This window comes from Chlorocebus sabaeus, chromosome 21 (genome assembly GCF_047675955.1).
Source record: "Chlorocebus sabaeus isolate Y175 chromosome 21, mChlSab1.0.hap1, whole genome shotgun sequence".
Lineage (NCBI taxonomy): Eukaryota > Metazoa > Chordata > Mammalia > Primates > Cercopithecidae > Chlorocebus > Chlorocebus sabaeus.
In genome coordinates this window covers 13299345-13324281 of record NC_132924.1, presented here as the reverse complement: position 1 = coordinate 13324281, position 24937 = coordinate 13299345, and the positions used below count along the sequence as shown (strand labels likewise).

Sequence of the window (24937 nt, the reverse complement as noted above, 5' to 3'; positions counted from 1 at the left end):
TTATATAGATGAGCTCACTTCTTTTAGGTCAGTCAGAATGAGCTCTGGTTTAGATAATAAACTCTTGCCTTGCTGAAAAGCTTTATTAGCATATGACCTCCTTTTGTATGCAAATCTTTATTAGGCTGTACCCACTCAGTGCTTTCCATCTGGATTATAAGAAGACACCATGGAAAATGGGTCCTGTTCACTTAAACTTAGTTGTGAGGTTGGTCTTCGTAGATCCTTATTTTCCCCAAAAATTCACATAAAGAAATTTAGCTATTCACAGAGCAGCAGGTATTTAAGCTAATAAAATAGAACATGGGAAATCACAGTACAGTTTGACTTAACATGTCTTTAAAATGCTATTTGAGTACTGACCTCTACTGTGGTTTAGCACACTGTGGATCCTCTCTGCAAACATTCTACCGAACTACTTATAGTGATAGACATCACTGCTTAATAAAATCTAAAGCATTAATAGATACACTGTGTGCAAAAGTTGAGTGAGGTTATTTCCACTAACTGCAAAGCAAATGCAACCATTTTAATTGCACAGGACGCAGAAGATACCCTGCTCTGAAAGTGAAAGAAAAGGTTCTTCATTTGTTTTCATTATGAAGTCATGCCCTTAGTTTAAAAATTAACCTAAGTAATTAAAAATTAGGCAGCTATCATTGAACTGGATGATGGCTTGCTTTGAAGGCAGAAAGACCTTTTCCATTGTTGAATCCCTGTGTTCTCAGAGTGCTGTGTTTCCTGTTTTGAAGTGGAAAGATACTGAGTAGAAAAAACGAGTATGGGCCTTGGGCAGCGCAGAGGCTGGAAGGGTGCTGGGGTAATTGGACAATGAAAAGAATATTTGAATATGTATTCCATATCTTTATATGTTTTAGAACATTTAAAATATATATTGTATGTCTTTAAATTGTTAAAGAACTCATTGAGATTGGGGAGTAGTAGTTAGGAGACCATTCAAACACATTCTAGCAGAACTTATATAGAGACTTTCTAAACATGAACATTTGTGCTAGGTGATTTATTAATTAATGTGTGGAGATTACCAACAGTTTTAAAAATATCAACTTAAACATTGAGATATATAATACTCATAAATCATAAATATATGGGTTGATGAACTTTTATAATATTAGCATACGTGTAACTATCATCAGGAGAGAGACCTTCGGCAGACCCCCAAGAAACTCCCTTCATGACCCTATCTAAACCAAAGATAAACACTGTTCTGGCTTTTATTACCATAGGTTAGTTTTACTTGTTTGTGAATTTTATATAAATGGGATCATACAGTTTATATTTTTACATGAGTGATTTTTTTCTGTAAAATCATATTTGTAAAATGCATCCATATTATCACATGTTGCAATAGTTTTATTGTTATTAATAATGACAGATATTTGTTATGAACAATTCCTGACACACATATGAATGAAATTGCCTCCATAGAGCATGTGCGTGTTTCGCTTTTGTAAATACTGGTAGTGTTTTGGTTAACTGAGATATAATTCCCATACCATCAAACTTACAGTTTTTTAAATGTAACAATTCAGTGATTTTTTACCATATTCATAAAGCCATGCAATGATTTCTACTAACTCTAGAACATTTTCATTACTTTGTAAAGAAACCCTATACCAATTAGCAGTCATTCCCCATTGCTTCCCCCCATTGTCAACCATTAATCTACTTTCTATCTCTATGGATTTGAGTATCCTGGAAATTCCATATAAATAGGTTCATACAATAATTTCCTTTTATCTCAAATTCTTTTACTGTTTTTCATAAAAGGGTATTGAGTTTTGTCAAATTCTTTTTCTGAGTTTAATGAGATGTGTGGTTTTTGCACTTTGTTCTATTAACATGATATAGATGATTGGTAGACGCAACAAATGATTGATTTTATATATTAAACTAACTTTGCATTCCTGGAATAAATTACACTTGAGCACAGTGCCTACTTCTCTTTATATGGGCTGGATTTGATTTACTTGTATTTTGTTGAGGATTTTTAAACATCTATTTATAAGAAATACTGTTATATAGCTTTCTGTCGTGTCTTTAGTTGTGGTATCTGGATGATACTGACCTTATGTAATTAGCTTGGGAATGTTTTTTTTCTCCTTCTACTTTTTGAAACAGTCTAGAAGCGTTAGTGTTAATTCATCTTTAAATATTTGGTAGAACTCACCAGTGAAACCGTTTGGTACTGGGCTTTTATTTATGAAAAGGTTTTTTTGGCATTGTTTCTATTGTTTTTATTATTATTATTACTAATTCAGTATCTTTACTTGTGGATCTGTTTAGATTTTCTTTTTCTCATTTGGTCACTTTCAGTATTTTCTGTCTTTCTAGGAATTTGTCCATGTTATCTAAATTTCTTAGGAGTTTGGCATATGAACATTTAGACTATTAAAAAATTTTCCATTTCTTTAAGATTGGTAGAAATATTTTATTTCTTATTTTAGTAATTTTAATATTCTTATTCCCTTTTGTTGGTCAGTATAGCTATGAGTTTGTAGATTTCTTTTTTTTTTTTAAATTTATTTATTATTATTATACTTTAAGTTGTAGGGTACATGTGCACAGCGTGCAGGTTTGTTACATATGTATACTTGTGCCATGTTGGTGTGCTGCACCCATCAACTCGTCATTTACATCAGGTATAACTCCCATTGCAATCCCTCTCCCCTCCCCCCTCCCCATGATAGGCCCCAGTGTGTGATGTTCCCCTCCCCGAGTCCAAGTGATCTCATTGTTCAGTTCCCACCTATGAGTGAGAACATGCGGTGTTTGGTTTTCTGTTCTTGTGATAGTTTGCTAAGAATGATGGTTTCCAGCTGCATCCATGTCCCTACAAAGGACACAAACTCATCCTTTTTTATGGCTGCATAGTATTCCATGGTGTGTATGTGCCACATTTTCTTAATCCAATCTGTCACTGATGGACATTTGGGTTGATTCCAAGACTTTGCTATTGTGAATAGTACTGCAATAAACATACGTGTGCATGTGTCTTTATAGCAGCATAATTTATAATCCTTTGGGTATATACCCAGTAATGGGATGGCTGGGTCATATGGTACATCTAGTTCTAGATCCTTGAGGAATCGCCATACTGTTTTCCATAATGGTTGAACTAGTTTACAATCCCATCAACAGTGTAAAAGTGTTCCTATTTCTCCACATCCTCTCCAGCACCTGTTGTTTCCTGACTTTTTAATGATCGCCATTCTAACTGGTGTGAGATGGTATCTCATTGTGGTTTTGATTTGCATTTCTCTGATGGCCAGTGATGATGAGCATTTTTTCATGTGTCTGTTGGCTGTATGAATGTCTTCTTTTGAGAAATGTCTATTCATATCCTTTGCCCACTTTTTGATGGGGTTGTTTGTTTTTTTCTTGTAAATTTGTTTGAGTTCTTTGTAGGTTCTGGATATTAGCCCTTTGTCAGATGAGTAGATTGCAAAAATTTTCTCCCTTTCTGTAGGTTGCCTGTTCACTCTGATGGTAGTTTCTTTTGCTGTGCAGAAGCTCTTTAATATAATGAGATCCCATTTGTCAATTTTGGCTTTTGCTGCCGTTGCTTTTGGTGTTTTAGACATGAAGTCTTTGCCCATGCCTATGTCCTGAATGGTACTACCTAGGTTTTCCTCTAGGATTTTTATGGTATTAGGTCTAACATTTAAGTCTCTAATCCATCTTGAATTAATTTTCGTATAAGGAGTAAGGAAAGGATCCAGTTTCAGCTTTCTGCTTATGGCTAGCCAATTTTCCCAGCACCATTTATTAAATAGGGAATCCTTTCCCCATTTCTTGTTTCTCTCAGGTTTGTCAAAGATCAGATGGCTGTAGATGTGTGGTATTATTTCTGAGGACTCTGTTCTGTTCCATTGGTCTATATCTCTGTTTTGGTACCAGTACCATGCTGTTTTGGTTACTGTAGCCTTGTAGTATAGTTTGAAGTCAGGTAGCGTGATGCCTCCAGCTTTGTTCTTTTGACTTAAGATTGTCTTGGAGATGCGGGCTCTTTTTTGGTTCCATATGAACTTTAAAGCAGTTTTTTCCAATTCTGTGAAGAAGCTCATTGGTAGCTTGATGGGGATGGCATTGAATCTATAAATTACCTTGGGCAGTATGACCATTTTCACGATATTGATTCTTCCTATCCATGAGCATGGTATGTTCTTCCATTTGTTTGTGTCCTCTTTTATTTCACTGAGCAGTGGTTTGTAGTTCTCCTTGAAGAGGTCCTTTACATCCCTTGTAAGTTGGATTCCTAGGTATTTTATTCTCTTTGAAGCAATTGTGAATGGAAGTTCATTCCTGATTTGGCTCTCTGTTTGTCTGTTACTGGTATATAAGAATGCTTGTGATTTTTGCACATTAATTTTGTATCCTGAGACTTTGCTGAAGTTGCTTATCAGCTTAAGGAGATTTTGGGCTGAGACAATGGGGTTTTCTAAATATACAATCATGTCATCTGCAAACAGGGACAATTTGACTTCTTCTTTTCCTAACTGAATCCCCTTGATTTCTTTCTCTTGCCTGATTGCCCTAGCCAGAACTTCCAACACTATGTTGAATAGGAGTGGTGAGAGAGGGCATCCCTGTCTTGTGCCAGTTTTCAAAGGGAATTTTTCCAGTTTTTGCCCATTCAGTATGATATTGGCTGTGGGTTTGTCATAAATAGCTCTTATTATTTTGAGATATGTTCCATCAATACCGAATTTATTGAGCGTTTTTAGCATGAAGGGCTGTTGAATTTTGTCAAAAGCCTTTTCTGCATCTATTGAGATAATGATGTGGTTCTTGTCTTTGGTTCTGTTTATATGCTGGATTATGTTTATTGATTTGCGAATGTTGAACCAGCCTTGCATCCCAGGGATGAAGCCCACTTGATCATGGTGGATAAGCTTTTTGATGTGTTGCTGAATCCGGTTTGCCAGTATTTTATTGAGGATTTTTGCATCGATGTTCATCAGGGATATTGGTCTAAAAATCTCTTTTTTGTTGTGTCTCTGCCAGGCTTTGGTATCAGGATGATGTTGGCCTCATAAAATGAGTTAGGGAGGATTCCCTCTTTTTCTATTGTTTGGAATATTTTCAGAAGGAATGGTACCAACTCCTCCTTGTACCTCTGGTAGAATTCAGCTGTGAATCCATCTGGTCCTGGACTTTTTTTGGTTGGTAGGCTATTAATTATTGCCTCAATTTCAGAGCCTGCTATTGGTCTATTCAGGGATTCAACTTCTTCCTGGTTTAGTCTTGGAAGAGTGTAAGTGTCCAGGAAATTATCCATTTCTTCTAGTTTTCCAGTTTATTTGCGTAGAGGTGTTTATAGTATTCTCTGATGGTAGTTTGTATTTCTGTGGGGTCGGTGGTGATATCCCCTTTATCATTTTTAATTGCGTCGATTTGATTCTTCTCTCTTTTCTTCTTTATTAGTCTTGCTAGTGGTCTGTCAATTTTGTTGATCTTTTCAAAAAACCAACTCCTGGATTCATTGATTTTTTGGAGGGTTTTTTGTGTCTCTATCTCCTTCAGTTCTGCTCTGATCTTAGTTATTTCTTGCCTTCTGCTAGCTTTCAAATGTGTTTGCTCTTGCTTCTCTAGTTCTTTTAATTGCGATGTTAGAGTGTCAATTTTAGATCTTTCCTGCTTTCTCTTGTGGGCATTTAGTGCTATAAATTTCCCTTTACACACTGCTTTAAATGTGTCCCAGAGATTCTGGTATGTTGTATCTTTGTTCTCATTGGTTTCAAAGAACATCTTTATTTCTGCCTTCATTTCGTTATGTACCCAGTAGTCATTCAGGAGCAGGTTGTTCAGTTTCCATGTAGTTGAGCGGTTTTGATTGAGTTTCTTAGTCCTGAGTTCTAGTTTGATTGCACTGTGGTCTGAGAGACAGTTTGTTATAATTTCTGTTCTTGTACATTTGCTGAGGAGTGCTTTACTTCCAATTACATGGTCAATTTTGGAATAAGTGCGATGTGGTGCTGAGAAGAATGTATATTCTGTTGATTTGGGGTAGAGAGTTCTATAGATGTCTATTAGGTCTGCTTGCTGCAGAGATGAGTTCAATTCCTGGATATCCTTGTTAACTTTCTGTCTCGTTGATCTGTCTAACGTTGACAGTGGAGTGTTGAAGTCTCCCATTATTATTGTATGGGAGTCTAAGTCTCTTTGTAAGTCTCTAAGGACTTGCTTTATGAATCTGGGTGCTCCTGTATTGGGTGCATATATATTTAGGATAGTTAGCTCTTCCTGTTGAATTGATCCCTTTACCATTATGTAATGGCCTTCTTTGTCTCTTTTGATCTTTGATGGTTTCAAGTCTGTTTTATCAGAGACTAGTATTGCAACCCCCGCTTTTTTTTGTTCTCCATTTGCTTGGTAAATCTTCCTCCATCTCTTTATTTTGAGCCTATGTATGTCTCTGCATGTGAGATGGGTCTCCTGAATACAGCAGACTGATGGGTGTTGACTCTTTATCCAGTTTGCCAGTCTGTGTCTTTTAATTGGAGCATTTAGTCCATTTACATTTAAGGTTAAGATTGTTATGTGTGAACTTGATCCTGCCATTATGATATTAACTGGTTATTTTGCTCGTTAGTTGATGCAGTTTCTTTCTAGCCTTGATGGTCTTTACATTTTGGCATGTTTTTGCAATGGCTGGTACCGGTTGTTCCTTTCCATGTTTAGTGCTTCCTTCAGGGTCTCTTGTAAGGCAAGCCTAGTGGTGACAAAATCTCTAAGCATTTGCTTATCTGTAAAGGATTTTATTTCTCCTTCACTTATGAAACTTAGTTTGGCTGGATATAAAATTCTGGGTTTAAAATTCTTTTCTTTAAGAATGTTGAATATTGGCCCCCACTCTCTTCTGGCTTGAAGAGTTTCTGCCGAGAGAGCTGCTGTTAGTCTGATGGGCTTCCCTTTGTGGGTAACCCGACCTTTCTCTCTGGCTGCCCTTAAGATTTTTTCCTTCATTTCAACTTTGGTGAATCTGGCAATTATGTGTCTTGGAGTTGCTCTTCTCGAGGAGTATCTTTGTGGCGTTCTCTGTATTTCCTGGATCTGAATGTTGGCCTGCCCTACTAGGTTGGGGAAGTTCTCCTGGATGATATCCTGAAGAGTGTTTTCCAACTTGGTTCCATTTTCCCCCTCACTTTCAGGCACCCCAATCAGACGTAGATTTGGTCTTTTTACATAATCCCATACTTCTTGCAGGCTTTGTTCATTTCTTTTTCTTCTTTTTTCTTTTGGTTTCTCTTCTCGCTTCATTTCATTCATTTGATCCTCAATCGCTGACATTCTTTCTTCCAGTTGATCGAGTCGGTTACTGAAGCTTGTGCATTTGTCACGTATTTCTCGTGTCATGGTTTTCGTCTCTTTCATTTCGTTCATGACCTTCTCTGCATTAATTACTCTAGCCATCAATTCTTCCACTTTTTTTTTCAAGATTTTTAGTTTCTTTGCGCTGGGTACGTAATTCCTCCTTTAGCTCTGAGAAATTTGATGGGCTGAAGCCTTCTTTTCTCATCTCGTTGAAGTCATTCTCCGTACAGCTTTGATCCGTTGCTGGCGATGAGCTACGCTCCTTTGCCGGGGGAGATGCGCTCTTATTTTTTGAATTTCCAGCTTTTCTGCCCTGCTTTTTCCCCATCTTTGTGGTTTTATCTGCCTCTGGTCTTTGATGATGGTGATGTACTGATGGGGTTTTGGTGTAGGTGTCCTTCCTGTTTGATAGTTTTCCTTCTAAGAGTCAGGACCCTCAGCTGTAGGTCTGTTGGAGATTGCTTGAGGTCCACTCCAGACCCTGTTTGCCTGGGTATCAGCAGCAGAGGCTGCAGAAGATAGAATATTTCTGAACAGCGAGTGTACCTGTCTGATTCTTGCTTTGGAAGCTTCCTCTCAGGGGTGTACTCCACCCTGTGAGGTGTGGGGTGTCAGACTGCCCCTAGTGGGGGATGTCTCCCAGTTAGGCTACTCAGGGGTCAGGGACCCACTTGAGCAGGGAGTCTATCCCTTCTCAGATCTCAACCTCCGTGTTGGGAGATCCACTGCTCTCTTCAAAGCTGTCAGACAGAGTCGTTTGCGTCTGCAGAGCTTTCTGCTGCGTTTGTTATTGTTTACTGTGCCCTGTCCCCAGAGGTGGAGTCTACAGAGACAGGCAGGTTTCCTTGAGCTGCTGTGAGCTCCACCCAGTTCGAGCTTCCCAGCAGCTTTGTTTACCTACTTAAGCCTCAGCAATGGCGGGCGCCCCTCCCCCAGCCTCGCTGCTGCCTTGCCGGTAGATCACAGACTGCTGTGCTAGCAATGAGGGAGGCTCCGTGGGTGTGGGACCCTCCCGGCCAGGTGTGGGATATGATCTCCTGGTGTGCCTGTTTGCTTAAAGCGCAGTATTGGGGTGGGAGTTACCCGATTTTCCAGGTGTTGTGTGTCTCAGTTCCCCTGGCTAGGAAAAGGGATTTCCTTCCCCCTTGCGCTTCCCAGGTGAGGCAATGCCTCGCCCTGCTTCAGCTCTCGCTGGTCGGGCTGCAGCAGCTGACCAGCACCTATCGTCTGGCACTCCCCAGTGAGATGAACCCAGTACCTCAGTTGAAAATGCAGAAATCACCGGTCTTCTGTGTCGCTTGCACTGGGAGTTGGAGACTGGAGCTGTTCTTATTTGGCCATCTTGCTCCGCCCCCTGAATATATTTGAGTTTGTAGATTTCATTGACCTTAAAGAATCAAGTTTTGATTCTGATTATTTTATTTATTTTTTCTTCTCTGTTTTATTTATTTCTGCTCAAATCATTATTATTTTTTTCATTCAGTTTTCTTTAGGTTTAGTTTGCTTTAGTTTTTCTAATTTCTTAATGTAAATGGCTAGGTTATTGTTCTGACATCTACCCTTTTAAAGAATAATACAGCTATTACAGCTATATCTTTCTCTTTATGTACCTTTTCAGCTGAATACCATGTTTTGGTGTGTTGTGTTTTTGTTTTCATTCATCTCAAAGTATTTTCTAATTTTCCTTTTGGTTTCTTCTTTGACCCATTGGTTATGAAGGCATATGTTGTTTAATTTCTACACATTTAGAATTTCCTAAAGATTGCTTCTGTATTGATTTTTAATTTTAGCCCATTGTAGTCAAAGAACATACTTTTTATGATTCCAGTTCTTTTCATTTATTGAGGGTTTTTTTTTTTTTTTTTTCCCTGACAGAGTGTTGCTGTTTCACTCATGCTGGAGTGCAGTGGCATGATCTCGGCTCACTGCAACCTCCACCTCTTGTGTTCTAGTGATTCTCCTGCCTCAGCCTTCCAAGTAGCTGGGATTACAGGCATCTGCCACCATGCCTGGCTAATTTTTGTATTTTTGGTAGAGAGTGTTTTTCACCATGTTGGGCAGGCTGGTCTTGAACTCCTGACCTAAAATGGTCCACCCACCTTGGTCTCCCAAAGTGCTAGAATTACAGGTTTGCGCCACTGTACCCAGCTAATAAGGCTTTTCTGTTTGTTTGTTTAATAGCCAAACACTTGTTCTGTTCTGGAGAATTGCTTCTATATACATTTGAGAAGAGTGTTTATTCTGCTGTTTTTGGGTGGAGAGTTCTAAGTCTCTATAGTCAGCTAGGTCTAGTTATCTTGTTGTATTGTTCCAATCTCCTATATTTTTGTTAATCTTCTAGCATAGTTAGTCTATTAAATATTGAATATGGTGTATTGAACTTGTTATTATTGTTGAATTGTCTATTTCTCCCTTTAATGCTGTCAGCATTTGCTTTGTGTGTTGTGAGGCTCTGTTCTTAATTTCATATGTTTTTATGATTAGTTTGTCTTCCTAAGGAATTGACCCTTTTATTGTTATGTTTCTCTTTGTTTTTAGTAACAATATTTTCTTCAAGTCTATTCTGTTATATATTAGTAGTGTCACCTCAGCTGTCTTTTTGATACTGGTTTCATTGTATATCTTTTTACATCCTTTTATTTTCAAACTATTTGTGACTTTGATTCTAAAGTGTATATTTTATAGACAGCATATAGTTGGATAATTAAAAAGAAGTCCATTCTGCCAATCTGTGAATTGGTTAAATGTAGAATTAATTGATAATTGTGTGGTAATATCATTAAATGTAAATGAGCTAAATAATCTAATTACTGAGATGGTAGAATTGGTTTCCACCATTTTGCTATTTGCTTTCTATATTTCCTCTGTATTTTTCATTCCTCTGTTCTTCTATTGCTGCTATCTTTTGTGCTAAATAAGTATTTTCTAAAATACCACTTTAAGTCCTTATTGTGTTTTTTGCTATACATATTTTTGAGTTATTTTCTTAGCGATTTTTCTGGGGATTGTAACTAACATCTTGAGTTAAAATTCTCTAATTTAGATTAATACCAATTTAATTTCAATAGTTTATAAAATTGCATTTCTATATAGCTCCTCTCCCATTTATGCTATTATTATTACAAATTACATTTTTAGAGATTGTGTGCTCATCAGGGTTGATTACATTTATCTTGTCATTTATACTTCTTTATATGGTAATCTTAACCAGTGCTTTTTATTTTATTTCATTATATGGATTCATGTTACTGTTAGTACTTTTCATTTCAGCTTAAAGACTTCATTTAGTAATTTTGAGGCAGTTATACTGTCAACAAACTCTCTCGGTTTTGGTGAGCTGTGAATATCTTAATCTCTCATTAAATTTTGAAAGACAGTCATTTCTTCTTTACTGTAGAATTCTAGGCTAGCTTTTTTTTTTTTTTCTTTTTTCTTTTTTTTTCTTTTAACCTCTCAACACTTTGTGCATGCCATCCTATTGTGTTCTGGCCTCTATGATGTCTGTTAAGAAAGCAACTATTAACCTTCCTGGAGATTCTTTGTACATTATGAGTCACTTCTCTCATTGCCATCATGATTTTCCCTTTGTCTGAAGTCTTTGACAGTTTGATTATGATTTGTCTAGGTATAGATTCTTTTGTATATACTACACAGATAAGGATCTCATTCCTGAATATATACAACATTATTATTTTCTTTCAATCTTTATAACTTTCTTTTTCTTGCCTTATTGGACTGACCAGCACTGGCATTAAAATGTTGAACAGAAGAGGTGGTAATGGGGACCTTTTGTTTTTGATAAGAAGGGGAAAACTTTAAATATTTTATGATTAACATAGGTTGGGTGTAGTGGCTCATGTCTGTAGTCCCAGCACTGTGGGAGGCCGAGGTGGGTCGATCACTTAAGGTTAGGAGTTCAATACCAGCCTGCCCAACGTGGCAAAACCCCATCTCTACTAAAAATACCAAAAAATTAGCTGGACCTGGTGGCACATGCATGTAATCCCAGCTACTTGAGAGGCTGAGGCATGAGAATCATTTGAATCCTGGAGGCAGAGGTTGCAGTGAGCCGAGATCATGCCACTTCATTCCAGCCTGGGTGATGGAGTGAAACTTTGTCTAAAATAAAATAAAATAAATAAATATTTTATTAAACATAAATATATAGCTTCTATTGTCTTGGCATACATTTTAAAATCAGATTAAGAAAGTTCTTGTATATTTTCCTTTCTAGCTTGTAAAGTTTTTGTTTTTTTTTTCCAATTTTTGACTTTTGTTTATTTTTATAAAGAATATATTTAGAGACAGGGTCTTGCTCTGTCACCCAGGCTGGAGTACAGTAGCATGATCATAGCTCACCACAGCCTCAAACATCTGGGCTCAAGTAATCTTTCTTCTTCAGCCTTCTGGCAGGTGGGACTACATACCCAGCTGTTTTTATAAGCAATAATTTTAACATTTTACTGACTATTTTTTCTCACCTTTTCTTTATACTCTTAGTATACTATATTACATCTTATTTTAAAAATATTGAATTCATGGATAAAGTTGACTTGGTCAAAATTTCATACCCCTTTTATATATCACTTGATTTAATTGGGTAATAGTTGCTAAAATTTTGTGATGATTTTTATATGAAATTATCTTGTGAATTTCACTTACTGTAACACATTTGCCAGGTTTAATTGTCAAGGAATAATGGGCTCAGTAAGTAACTTGAAAATTGTTTCCAGTCTGTTTTCCAGAATAGTGTATGATCCATGTAATTTTTACATAGATATTTCAAAGAATGCCCTAATGAATGCCTTTGGGTCTAAATTTATCAAAACAATTTTAATTAATGATTCAATTTCTTTTTACATGTAGAAATTTTTAGGTTTTCTATTTCCTCCTTTTCTTGGTATATTGTGTTTTAAGGAATTTTTCTATTCCATCTAAATTATTCCATTTCTATGCAGAAATTTGGTGCATAATATACTAAAATTTTATTTTTAATATCTATCTTAAGTGATGTTGTTAGTATTACTGATTTGGATATTTTGTATCAAATTACATTAATATTACTATTCATTACTATGTTTAAAGTACTCTATTACTGTCTTAATTTTGCTTGTTATAACTTTCCAGTTCTAAAATTTTTATTCGATTTTTTAAATTGATTTCAGTTTTCTGGTAAAATTCACCTTTTTTCCCTCTTTTTTGCTCATTTATTAATTAAACTATGTTAAAGTCTATGTCTGATAACTCCAATATCTATATCACTTGTGGATTTATTTTCATTTTATTTGTTTTTTTATCATAGTTTTTATTTATTTTTATTTATTTATTTTTTTTAGTGGTATTCTGGTGTATTCATTTGCTAGGACTACTGTAAAAAATATACCTCTGGCCGGGTGCAGTGGCTCATGCTTGTAATCCCAGTGCTCTGGGAGGTTAAGGTGGGAGGATCATTTGAGGCTAGGAGTTTGAGAACAGCTTGGACAACATAGCGAGACTCCATCTCTACAAAACAGAAACAAAACAAAACAACAACAACAAAAACATTTAATTAGCCAGGTCTGACGGTAAGGTGCATGTACGTAGTCTGAGCTACTTGGGAGGCTGAGGTGGGAGGATTGCTGGAGCCCAGAATTTAGAGGCTGCAGTAAGCTATGATCGCGCCACTGCACTCCAGCCTCAGCTACAGAGTGAAACTCCATCTCAAAGCAACAACAACATGAATGACAACAAAACACAAACTTAGTGGCTTAAACCAGGAAAACTTAAGATCTCATGGTTCTAGAGGCTTGAACTCTGAGATCAAACTGTTGCCAGTATTAGTTCCTTCTGACTGCTGTCGGGGAGGGCTCTGCTACAGGCCTGTCTCCTTGGCTTATACATGGCCATCTTCTGTCTGTTTGTTTACATGGTCTTCCCTCTATGTATGTGTCTGTGTCCACATTTTCCCTTTTCTAAGGACATCAGTCATACCAGATTAGAGCCCATCATAGTAGCCTCATTTAAATTTGATTTTTTCTTTGACATTTTATCTCCAAATAAGGTCATATTCCAAGGGACGGGGAGTTAGGGCTCCAACATTATTATTATTATTACTATTATTTTGGATGGGACACAATTCAACCCATAACAACTGATAAAGTTTGATTGAATGAAAACATTTAGAGTCTCTGGATGATTCTGTTTTCCTTCAAAGAGAATTCTCTTTAGCTTTGATATGGAATTATAACATATGAAATTATCTCAGCAAACTCATCTAAAATCATTTAAATAAATTTTTTAAAGGGCTTGTCTATTTGTACATTTCCGGAGGCTTCACTGTTCAATGGTCCTGATTGAGAGCCATGTTTGTTTGCCAGAGTCCTGAGGCCTGAATGTCTGCTTAATGACAGTTTCTGTTATCCCAGTTGGTTATTCCAGGTTTGTTATAAACTTGGTAGGTTTACTTACTTTTTAGATTCTTAGAGTTGTGACTTGATTTCCCTCCTCAATTATAGACCTGCATTGCTCATACATTAATGAACATCTCAAGCATGAGACACCTAGAGTTACAGTTTTTCTTACTTTCTTCCCCCTGGGGTATTGGCCTCTCAAGTCCTACCTGCTCTGGTAGCCTGGAATCTCAATTTTTATGTCTTCCAAAGACTAATAACAGCTTTTCTTAGCTCCTCTGCCTTTTAGCAGTCACTTTCTCCACAGTATCATTACTTCTTCTTCCTTATTTTATATGTGTGGCTAATACTTCAAGGAAAAACAAACAAAACATGTGTCTCCTCTCAGTGAGTTTTTCTTCTTTTTGGGATTTGAATCTTTAATTCCTAGTCTTTAAATAGATTTTTCTGCATTTTATCCAGCTGTTCCATTGTTTTATGGGCTATTGAAAACAACTCCCATTTTAGCGTCAATTTTGATAATAAAGCACAAGGATAATACAGCACATGGATGGTATATTTGAAGCCACAGATAATATATACATTAACCTTTACAAATATTCCCCTATCCAGAAAACACTTGAAACTTGAGTTTCCAGTAGACTTTTTTTTTTTTTTTAACATAACACATATAAACATTTTATGGTACATACTTACATTTAACATTTATTCATTGTTTATGTGAATTACAAATTTAAGTGGATGTTTTGTATTTTTTTCTGGCAATCTTGCTCTCTTTAGAAGAATGAATAAACAATAATACATCGGAATAATTATGGTACAAAAACTGATTGGAGCACTATGGAAAGACTGTAACTAAATATTATACATGGATATTCTTATTATTTAAATATAAGGGAATGCTTTTTTAAAAGTTGATACTCTGAAGACTTAAAAGTTAAAATTTTATGACACAAATGTGGAAACTCTCATGACAAATGTACTAGCTGAATTTGAAAGATAGGAGAATATGGATGTAATAGAAACTGATGTAAAGGAAATTAAGCACCCCGTAGATCTTAAATTCTGTTTTCTCTTATATTTATCACGTACTATAGAATTAAAAGTGCAGAATGTTAAATTAGTGCTGCCAGTGATAAACTTGAGAAATTGTTCCATGGTGTACATTAGAAGCCATTGACTCGGTGAGTAAGAGAATGGTAGACAATGTGCAGGATGGAGGGATTCATTTAAAATGTGTAGCTTTTCCTGTGGGGCAGAGATATGGAACATGAAAAAAATGAAACAAAAACTACTGAAAAAGGTACTGAGTTGTGGTTTTTGGTACAATATTTAAAGAGCTTGTAAGTTGTCACTTTCGTTTTCACCACAGGAAAATACCTTAAAAGCTAAAAATTATCAACTCTTCTTAGAGCCATCAGAGACTTGAGGTCATAGAGCAAACTGCTACCCCATACTGGACAGACAGTCAGGGGATCCCCTACACCTGTGGGTTCATATCCTTGGATTCAACTAACTGCACTGCAAAATATTCAGAAAAAAGGGGATGATTCTGTCTATACTGAACATGTACAGACTTTTTCTGTTGTTAATATTCCCTAAAAAATACAGCATAAGCACTATTTTTATGGCTTTTACAATGTATTGGGTATTAAAAGTCATCAAGAAATTATTTAAAGTGTTTGGGAAGATGTTTGTAGGTTATAAGCAAATACTACACTATTTTATATAAAGGACTTGAGCATCTGTGGATTTTTAGTGTCCAAGGAGAGTCCTAGACCCATCCTCTATGGGTACTGAAAATACTATAAATACTATAATAGAAGGAAGCCCAGGACTGTGAATCAGGAGACCTAGAAGCAGAAGTCACCAGATGGAGCCAGGATCAGTAGGAACACATCAACTATAATCAAAAAGCGATGTAGGCTCAGTGTGGACTAACTTGAAAGTAGCCCTGGGGGCTCCTCACTGGTGAGTATTACCTACAGGAACTCTACCAGATTCTCAGTGTGAAGACTGGGGAAAAAATCCCTTTGTGCTTTCAGCAGTAAGTAATTATATGAAAATATGCCCAGACCTCTCTGTAAGGCTTAGAAAGACCAGCCCTAAGGGGAAGCTGTTTTTCCAGAGCCTAACTGACCTGGGAAAAGGGGAATGCCCAGCTCAGGCACTAGAAGACTGAGACATGATTGTGAGAATAGACAACTCTTCCCCTCAACCAGCTCCTCACCACCACTTCGGTGGAGCTCCTGTGTAATAACCAAGGACTATAAGAAATACAAGCCTCAGACTCTAAGATGGAATCTCTAGGCAAACTCAAAGACAATTGGATATAAACCCAAGGACACTAGAACTGACACCACTGAGACAGCCACCAGTAAGCACAACATAACTTCTAGTCAGATGAACTCAAACCTCACACTAAAATCCCAAATGCAGCTTAATGGTAAAGGAACAGACATCATCCAAACTATGCCGTCAAACCACAATGGAATTAAACTAGAAATAAAAAATAGAAGGATAGCTTTAGACATCCCCAAATATTTGGAGATTAAACAACATATTTCTGGGTAACACATAGGTCAGAGAAATCAGAAAGGAAATTACAAAAATTAAACTTAAGTGAAAATGAAATTTAAACTTATCACAGTTTGTGGGATACAGCTAAAGTGGTGCTTAAAGGAAAATTAATGGAATTTAATGCATCTATTAGAAAAGATGAGAGACTAAAATAGATAATCTAAGCTTATACCTTACTAAACTAGAGGAAGAGGAACAAATTAAATTGAAAGTAAGCAGAAGAAAAGAACTGATACAAATTGGTGGAGAAATCAATACAATTGTAAAAAGGAAAATAATAGAGAAAAATCAATGAAACTAAAAGTTGAAATCAATGAACTAAAAGATGAAATAAATAAAATTGATAAACTCCTAGTGAGATTACCGATGAAAAAAAGAAAATACAAATTACTAATATCGAAACTCAAAGATGTCATCCTTACTAATCTCATGAACAATAAAATATTAATAAGGAAATATTTTGAGCAACTCTATGCCCACATCTTGAATAACTTACTTCAAATGGGCCAATTCCCTAAATACACGATTTACCCAAACACAAACAATGAGAAATAGACAATCCAAATAGGTATATATCAATGAAAGAAATTGAATCAATAACCAATAACCATAAAAGCAAAAGCACTAGACTTAGGTGGTCTCACTGGTGAATTCTACTATTTAAGAAAGAAATGATATCAATTTACTAAAATGTCCTTTGAAAATAGATACAGAACAAATATGGTTTAACTGTTTTTATGAGGCCAGCATTACCAAAATACTGAAACCAGACAAGGACATTACAAGAAAGGAAAACTATAGCTTAGTGTCTCTTATGAATATACATGCAAAAATTCTCAACAAAGTATCAAATTGAATCTAACAATGTATGAAAAGAATTATATACTATGACAAAGAAGGATTTTTTCCAGATAGGCAAGATTTATTCAATTTTTGAAAATCAATTAATATAATCCATTACATCAATAGAATAAAAGGAAAAAATAGTTTGATCATATTAACAGATGCATAAAAAAGTTTTTCACAAAAGAAACACTCATTCGTGATACTAACTCTCAACCAACTAGGAACAGAAAGGAAATTCCTTAACTTGATAAAGAACACTGACAATAAACCTTCAAGTAATATCGTACTAAATCATGAGAAGCTAGATACCTTTCTCCTAAATTTGGGAACAAGACGAGGATGTCCTCTCTCTCCATTCTTATCTCAATACTCTGCCGGCAAGCAGTCCTACATAATGCAATAAGAGCAGAAAAGGGGCTTAAACTCACACAGATTGGAAAGGAATAAATAAAACTGTTATTGCTTGTAGATGACATGATTATATATGTAGAAACTCCCAAAGAATCGTCAAAAAAAATGCTCCTAGAACTGATAAACGTTTATATCAAGGTTTCAGGATACAATGTTAATATAGAAAAGTCATATGTTTCCCTATATATCTACAATGAATAATTGGAATTTGAAATTTTAAAAACATATCATTTACATTAACAATTCCCAAAATGGAATACTTAGCTATAAATCTAACAAATTACGTGAGGAAAACTACAAAATCCTAATGAAATAAATGGAAAAAAGCTCCAAATAAATAGATATTCCATGTTTTGGGGTAGAAAGATTTAATATCAACCAGATGTTAGTTCTTCCCAACTTGAATGTTAGGTTTAACACAACCTCAGTCAAAATCCCAGTGTTACTTTGTGGATATTAACAAACTGATTTTCAAGTACATGTGGAAAGACAAAAGATCCATGACAGGCAACACAGTATGGAAGAAGAACAAAGTCTGAAGACTGACATTACCTGACTTTAAGATGTACTGTAAAGGCTCAGTAACTTCAAGAGATAGCCCCACACCAATACAGTCAACTAATATATGAGAAGAGAACAAAGGCAATCATGTGGGAAAATCATCAATTTTGCAACAAATGGTGCCAGAACAAATGGGCATCCACATGCCAGACAATGAGTCTTGGCACTTAACTTACACCTGTGACAAAAATTAACTCCAAGTGGATCTATGACCTGATTGTAAAATGCAGATTATAAAAGTTCTAGAAAATAACATAGGATAAAATCTAGGTGACTTTGGATGTGACAATGTCTTTTTAGATACAATATCAAAAGCATGATCCATAAAAGAAAATGCTGGTAAGTTTGACTTCATTAAAGTATATTTCTGCTCTGCAAAAGACACTGTTAAGAGATTAAAAGGTCAATCCATAGACTGGGAAAAAAATTTTGCAGACCCATGTCTCGTAAAAAACTTGTCTACATACATAAAGTTTTGTATACATAAACTTGTATGCAAAATCCTTAAAATTAAACCGTAAGAAAACACACAGCTAAAACATGGGCAAAAGATGTGAACAGATGTCTCACCAAAGAAGACAGATGCAAATAAGTTCATGATAAGATGCTCGACATCATATGTCCTTGGAGAATGGCAAATTACAGCCACAATGCAATGCATTTCTATACCTAATAGAATGAATAAAATACAAAACACCGACAACACTAAATGTTGACAAAAATGTGGAGCAATAGGAACCCTCATTTGCTGCTGATGAGAATTCAAAATGGTACAACCACTTTGGCAGACAGTTTGGCAGAATCTTATAAAACTCAGTACAGTCTTTCCATCTGATTCAGCAATACATATTATTAAAAAAAAAAAACAGTTTTATTATGTATGTATGCACAGGAGTTTCACACAAAAAATAAGACTCAAGGAGCTTCCCAGATGATTGAGGCTTACACACCATTTGAGGTTAAACAAAGCAAAAGGGATTTGGGGATCCCGGGCAGGGGAGGCCAGCTATGGGAAGGTGAGGGGAGGAAATGTATGCTGGATTAGGGTTGTCTCATTACGCAGACAAGAGTCTCTCTGGTTCAGAGTTGTATGGGAAAGTAGCTCTCTTTCTGGTAGGGAGACATCTTTACAAATGGAAATTTCCTTTGTAAATGTGAATTTCCTTTTCCAAAGAAGACAATTTATCCTCAATTTTTAGGCAGTTAAGGAGAGGTAAAGAGCTTTTCCTGTGTCTTCTGGTCTTCCTGTGTCTTCAATTGCCTTTAGCTCAAAATAATGCATATGCCAAAGAGGCCTATTTTGGGGTGACTTCTTGTATCCTTCATTTCTCATGAATTGAACTTATTCTTGTGAAATGAACTAATTGTTTTAAATAAACTGCTGTGGACTTGTTATTGATGAGCCACATTTTAAAAATGGGTTGATGCCAGCTTGGGAAGCTGCTGTTCTCAGCCTGTGCTGCTTCTCTCTGCAGGGACGCCGTGGACCTGTCTTCTGCTGGCGCTGCAGGCGTGCTCATTGGCTACTGTCCCCAGCAGGATGCCCTGGACGAGCTTCTGACTGGTTGGGAACATCTCCATTATTACTGTAGCTTACGCGGGATTCCAAGGCAGTGCATCCCTGAGGTAAATCTCCCTGGGGTCTTCTAGATAAAGGGACCCACTGAGGAATGCTTGGTGACTACCTCTGGCTCCAAGGCAGCTCTCTCACCCTGTGAGGAGAAGGAACTGTAGTAGCAGATAAACTTACCTGCAAGAGATTTTCCAATGTGATTATACTGAAGAAAACATTAAATAAATTTGCCTTATTTACATTATATATTTAAACTGCATCTGTGTGAGGCAGTCATGTGGTCAGAGTTAAAACATAAATACATCATTTATAACTTTGTATCCCTCTTGCTCTTTTCTTCTTCTCTAAATACCTTTTACATTTATTGAACTACTAATTTGTATTCAGGAAGAAATATCACAAACTCTGTATTTTCAGAGCTTATGAAAGAGTGGGCACAAAATATGTGTGGAAACTGGGGGATTGTTGGAAGGAATGACTTCCTGATGAGTGGGTGGACAGCTTCCTACTGCCAGGGGATTCCTTCCTGGGTGGCCTTAGGGGAATGAAGGAGTGGCAGGAACTGCGGATCTCCATACCCCCATCACTGCCTGTGACAGGAGAGAGGCAGGTGGAGCAGTGAGAGAGCAAAAGACAGCTGCCACTTCTGCGCGAGTAGAGGTCAGCAAAGCAGAGCGGACAGCACTGATTGACAGCTCAGGATGTTGTACCGTGAGCCACCAAAATTGCAGTTATTTAAGCACATTTTTACCTTTTCTGCATCTCATTATAGAAAGTCTGGGGTGTGTGCTCCTCAGATTTCTGGATTCTGAACTACAAGCAGAAATAAGTGGCTTATATGATGCATTTGCAATTAGATTCTGCGGGAGAGGGAACATTCTAGGACTCACAGGAGATAACACTAATAGCCTTCACCTTCACTGGTCCTGAACATTCATTCTGTGTTCTGTTTTTATAATGCTTCAGCATTTGTTCTTGTTTATGCTTTCTAACTTTAAGTGAAACTAAACAGAATGTCTGCACCTCATTGTAAGGACTCTGGCCCCTTTTCCCATCTCCTGTCTTAATAAAGCAAAGATAACTGACCACCCCACAGAGACCTGCTGGTTGTAGTTAAACAGTTATTGGCATCCGTGACTAATTGTTGGCTCAATTTTTAATTGGTGTTTATCTCTGTCAGCTCCTCCTTGTTAGTTTTTGGTGAAAGAGGTGGCTGCTTGGCAAAGGCTTTAAGCTGGCGCTTTTGTTTTTTGAGGGAAACATGCTTATGAGAAAAGCTCTCATTAATGTAGCAAGAGTCGGTGCTTTCTGTCATTCAGGGCAATTGTGTCTTGATATTCAGCTGTCTTACAACTTTGTTTTTCTGAATTGTTCTACCAAGAAAAGTTATTTAAATGGTAACCAATTAGGAACTGCCTTCATTTCCTTTATACAACTGTAACTGATTTTGCAGACAGTAATGCTACTTGCTCTTTTTTCTAAGATGTCAGCTCACTTTTGCATCTGTTCCCAAAGGAGTTAGCTCCTTTTCTGGAAAAAAATTCTCTCTTCTATATATTTGGGGGATATTTAAGTTATAGAACAGGCATATCCATTCTGAGGTGCTTATCACAAGGTGTCCAGAAAGAATTATTATAAAATAATGGAAAACAGTAGTTTTATCTTTCAGTATTTATTCCATGTCAGGTACTGTTCTAAGTATTTTACAGCAACCATATGAAGTAGATGCTTATTCCCATTTTACAAACTGAGAAATTAGACACAGTTTAATTGGGACACAGAGACACAGGAAAACTGAGACACCAGAGAAATTAGGCCATTTGCCCACATTCACATGGCTAGCATTTGGCAAGGTTTTGCTTTGAAACCATATAAACCAGCTCCAGGGTACAAGTTCTTGACTAAGACATTACTCTGACATTTATTTTATCCAGGTTGTTAGTTCTATAAGATGGAATTCTTGGTGTATTAACAGTTCAGTCTTATCTTTACACCCCTGGGGTGGCCAAAGAAGTGGAAACTGTGTGGGATTAGTGCATGACTTCTCTAACATGGAACTCCTCCTGCTGCCTGGCTTTCCATTGGACTGGAGTTGGGCTCAACATGTGCGCCTCATGAGTCTTTCAGAACTCATAGATATGGGGGTAATCTTTAGACACATCTGCTGCTCACCTAGGCTGCCATCTATTTTCATTGTAACATGGACAGCCACCATTGTATGTTCTCTGATTCCAAGTGGAAGACCCTTTGTGCTTGCTGGGAGGCTCCTTTGTTCAGGCTTACAGTCCCCTCTCCTCCCTCCCTGGGACCCTCAGAGCCCATGCTGTGGCTGAGCCAGGCCACCTGTGCTCCACTTGCTGGTCATTTCTATGTATGGTCAAATTGCTCACTTCCCCAACCTTTCAAAAGTTTGATGAGGTAAGAATAAGATGCCACTTTATAAAGCTTGAATTTAGGTTCGGCAAGTTAACATAATGATTTTCAATTTTCCCATGATTTACACTGCACAGTTTTGTGCAGTGTGCATATTTGAGCCTGAATTTAATTAACCTTGTATAACATGTTATATCAAGTTATATCACTTGATTATTACCAGATGATGCAAGAGATGAGGGCTCCACAGTCTGGGATGCTAGAGAAAATGTGTAAAAGTCCATCATGCTAGGTAGTTTTAATGTTAGTGCCATACCATAACAAACAAACAATACTTCTAAATGGGAAGAGATTTGGCAAATTCTGCGTGTTAGTTTTCCCTGGTATAGAAGAAGTATGGCCCCTCATCATCTTAGTTTTGTTAATACCTGCATATGCCTACCAGGAAATATCCCTACTGTGTCTTGCTTCCCCCTGTCTTCTCTAAAGGCATGACTTTTATCTTTAAGTTTTCTTCCATTCACACAGTCAGTTTAGCTAGAAGGAGCTAGAAGTTATAAGATAGTAGGAATGGGGACAGGAGGTCATCTTCAGAGGAAGGGCCAGGATAAACATTTCCATCTGAAATCCTTGGTTTCCTTTCCCTACTTTACCACTCATTTTGATCTTTAATCTCACAGAAAATGTTGACCTGGCCATTATACATGCTAGTGGAAACATTTTGGCTTTGGTCCATCAGATGTATGTGTGAATCTCAGGGCAATTTATTTTGGCTCCAGTGATGTTTATAGAAGTCCTACTATGTGCCAGACATGAATAAGCCCTGGGGCTATGCATCCCAGTGTATATCCCATTGGGATTCATCCCAAAACGAATACATCCCCAAATGAAAGCATCCCAAAACAAATGCATTCCAATAACTTGCCTTAAATATGGTACAATTTCTAGAGTTTCATGAGAGAAAAATACCAACCTGCAGAGAGAGATTCTGTGAACTTTTGACATTTTGGGATTTTAGGCAGTATTTTGCCAACCGAGATTGCTAAGGCATTGCTTTTGCCATTACTTTGACAGTATTGCTGAGTGCAGAAAAGACTACAGCAAAATACTTCTTATTAGGCTATTTTCAGTTATTTTCTGACAACATGACATTCAGAAAACATTGGATCAAACTAATACATTTGTTCCTGTATACTCTGGAATCTTTCCTACGGTTAACCAATCCAGAATTTGCAGGCGGCAATATGTAACCTTTTGTGAAACTGGGAAAACATGACCTATGTTTCCCAACTTCATAAAAATGTGCAAGAATAATTTGGCAAGTTTATTCAAAATGTAACTTGCATTCATTCTCAGGTGCATTTCTCCAGAACCAAGTGCTTATATTATTATTTTTTTGTTTCGTTTGTCAGTTTATCAGCTTTCATTTATGTCTTGCTAATCTTTGAATAACATAGATGAGAGTAACTAACAATTTCTTTCTAATACATGCACACACACGCATATTTTCATTCTCCTTTTCTTGTAATATTTATAGGTCTAAAAATAACCAAAAAAAAAAATCGACTTCACAATTTGTCATTTTTGCCAGCCTCACCACTTTTAGCACAGCAGTTCTCCAAATAACGTTGTTTAGTTCAACATTGTTTCATTACAATGATGGGAAAAATAAAATTGATTTTCTGCCAGGACTGCTGTCGGAGAGGAGTTTGCACGCTCTCCCCATGGTTACGTACATTTTATCCAGGTACACTTGTTTTCTGTCATGTCCCAAAGCTGTGTACGTTAGTTTCTTTGGTGTGTCTAAATTGAGCCCATGTAGGTGAGTACATGTGGACATGTGAGTGCACCCTGTGATAGAATGGAATGCTGTCCAGGGCTGTTACTGCCTGGTGCCCTGAGCTTCCAGGATAGACTCTGACCACCCTCAACCTTGAACTGGAATAATTGGGTAAATCATGTTTTTGTTAATCTTTCACAAATGTATGTGTAGCTCACGTTTATTTCAGTGTTTGCTCTTAGAAGTGTTATTTTTATTTAGAAGTTTGGAGATGTTTTTGTGACCAGACATATGACATAGGAACTTTTGTTTCTACCAATCAGCTTATGGTAAAACTGGTTTTGTTAAATGTTGCTTCAGTTAAAGCAGTCTCCAAGAATATATAGATGACATTAAGTAAGGACTGCATTGACTTTTTCCCGACAGATAAAGCTTTCTAACAGGGTCTATCATGCTCTTAGTTTTCTTCTCTTTTATGGGGACATGTGCCTCCTTTTCCAGGAAGCCTCCCTGGTTTCCTTCCTTCATCTCTCATTATGAGTGTTTATCTAGCACTGATTTACACTTCTTGGCCATTCTTCTCTGAGAAAAATTTGGATGAAGCTACATTACTACTTCTGTTATCTCTTTAATTCCTGAAATGCCAGGCATTTATATTTCTTCATTTATATGACCCTTCTCTTAATATTTGTGTGTGTTTGCTTGTGAGGAGTAAAATGTTTTGTCTGGATATTTTACAATTCACTTAAGTGAATTTTTATTCAACTTGTGATAATTGAAATAATTGGTCTGAATGGAGCCAGGAAAAAGGATGATTCATATAAAATATTCTGGGGAAAATGACTTTACTTTCAATAAGACCAACTACTGGCCTTGATAAGATTTTCTTAGGCAAATAGGAGGAGATTAAATATTTCATCTTTATGTATCTTTGGGGCCTGGAAATCTGCATTTCCTAGAATTATACTATTTCACCATAAGACCAGTCCTTGACCCTCTTCATTCATCTGCAATATATTTTGAAGTTGTACAAGTAAAGCCATATAACAATTTCGGTTGAAAGATTTTATTGGGGGATGTAATGAT

At 36.7% G+C, this 24937-nt stretch overlaps 1 protein-coding gene across 1 annotated transcript in view; it reads left to right on the top strand.

Moving 5' to 3' along the window:
• Positions 1–24937, top strand: part of ABCA13 (ATP binding cassette subfamily A member 13) — a 502662-nt gene that overhangs the window by 411459 nt on the left and 66266 nt on the right. The window contains exon 56 of the mRNA XM_073008854.1: positions 19601–19751. Within this exon, the coding sequence (XP_072864955.1) occupies positions 19601–19751 (151 nt within the window). The remainder of the gene's footprint in view (positions 1–19600; positions 19752–24937) is intronic.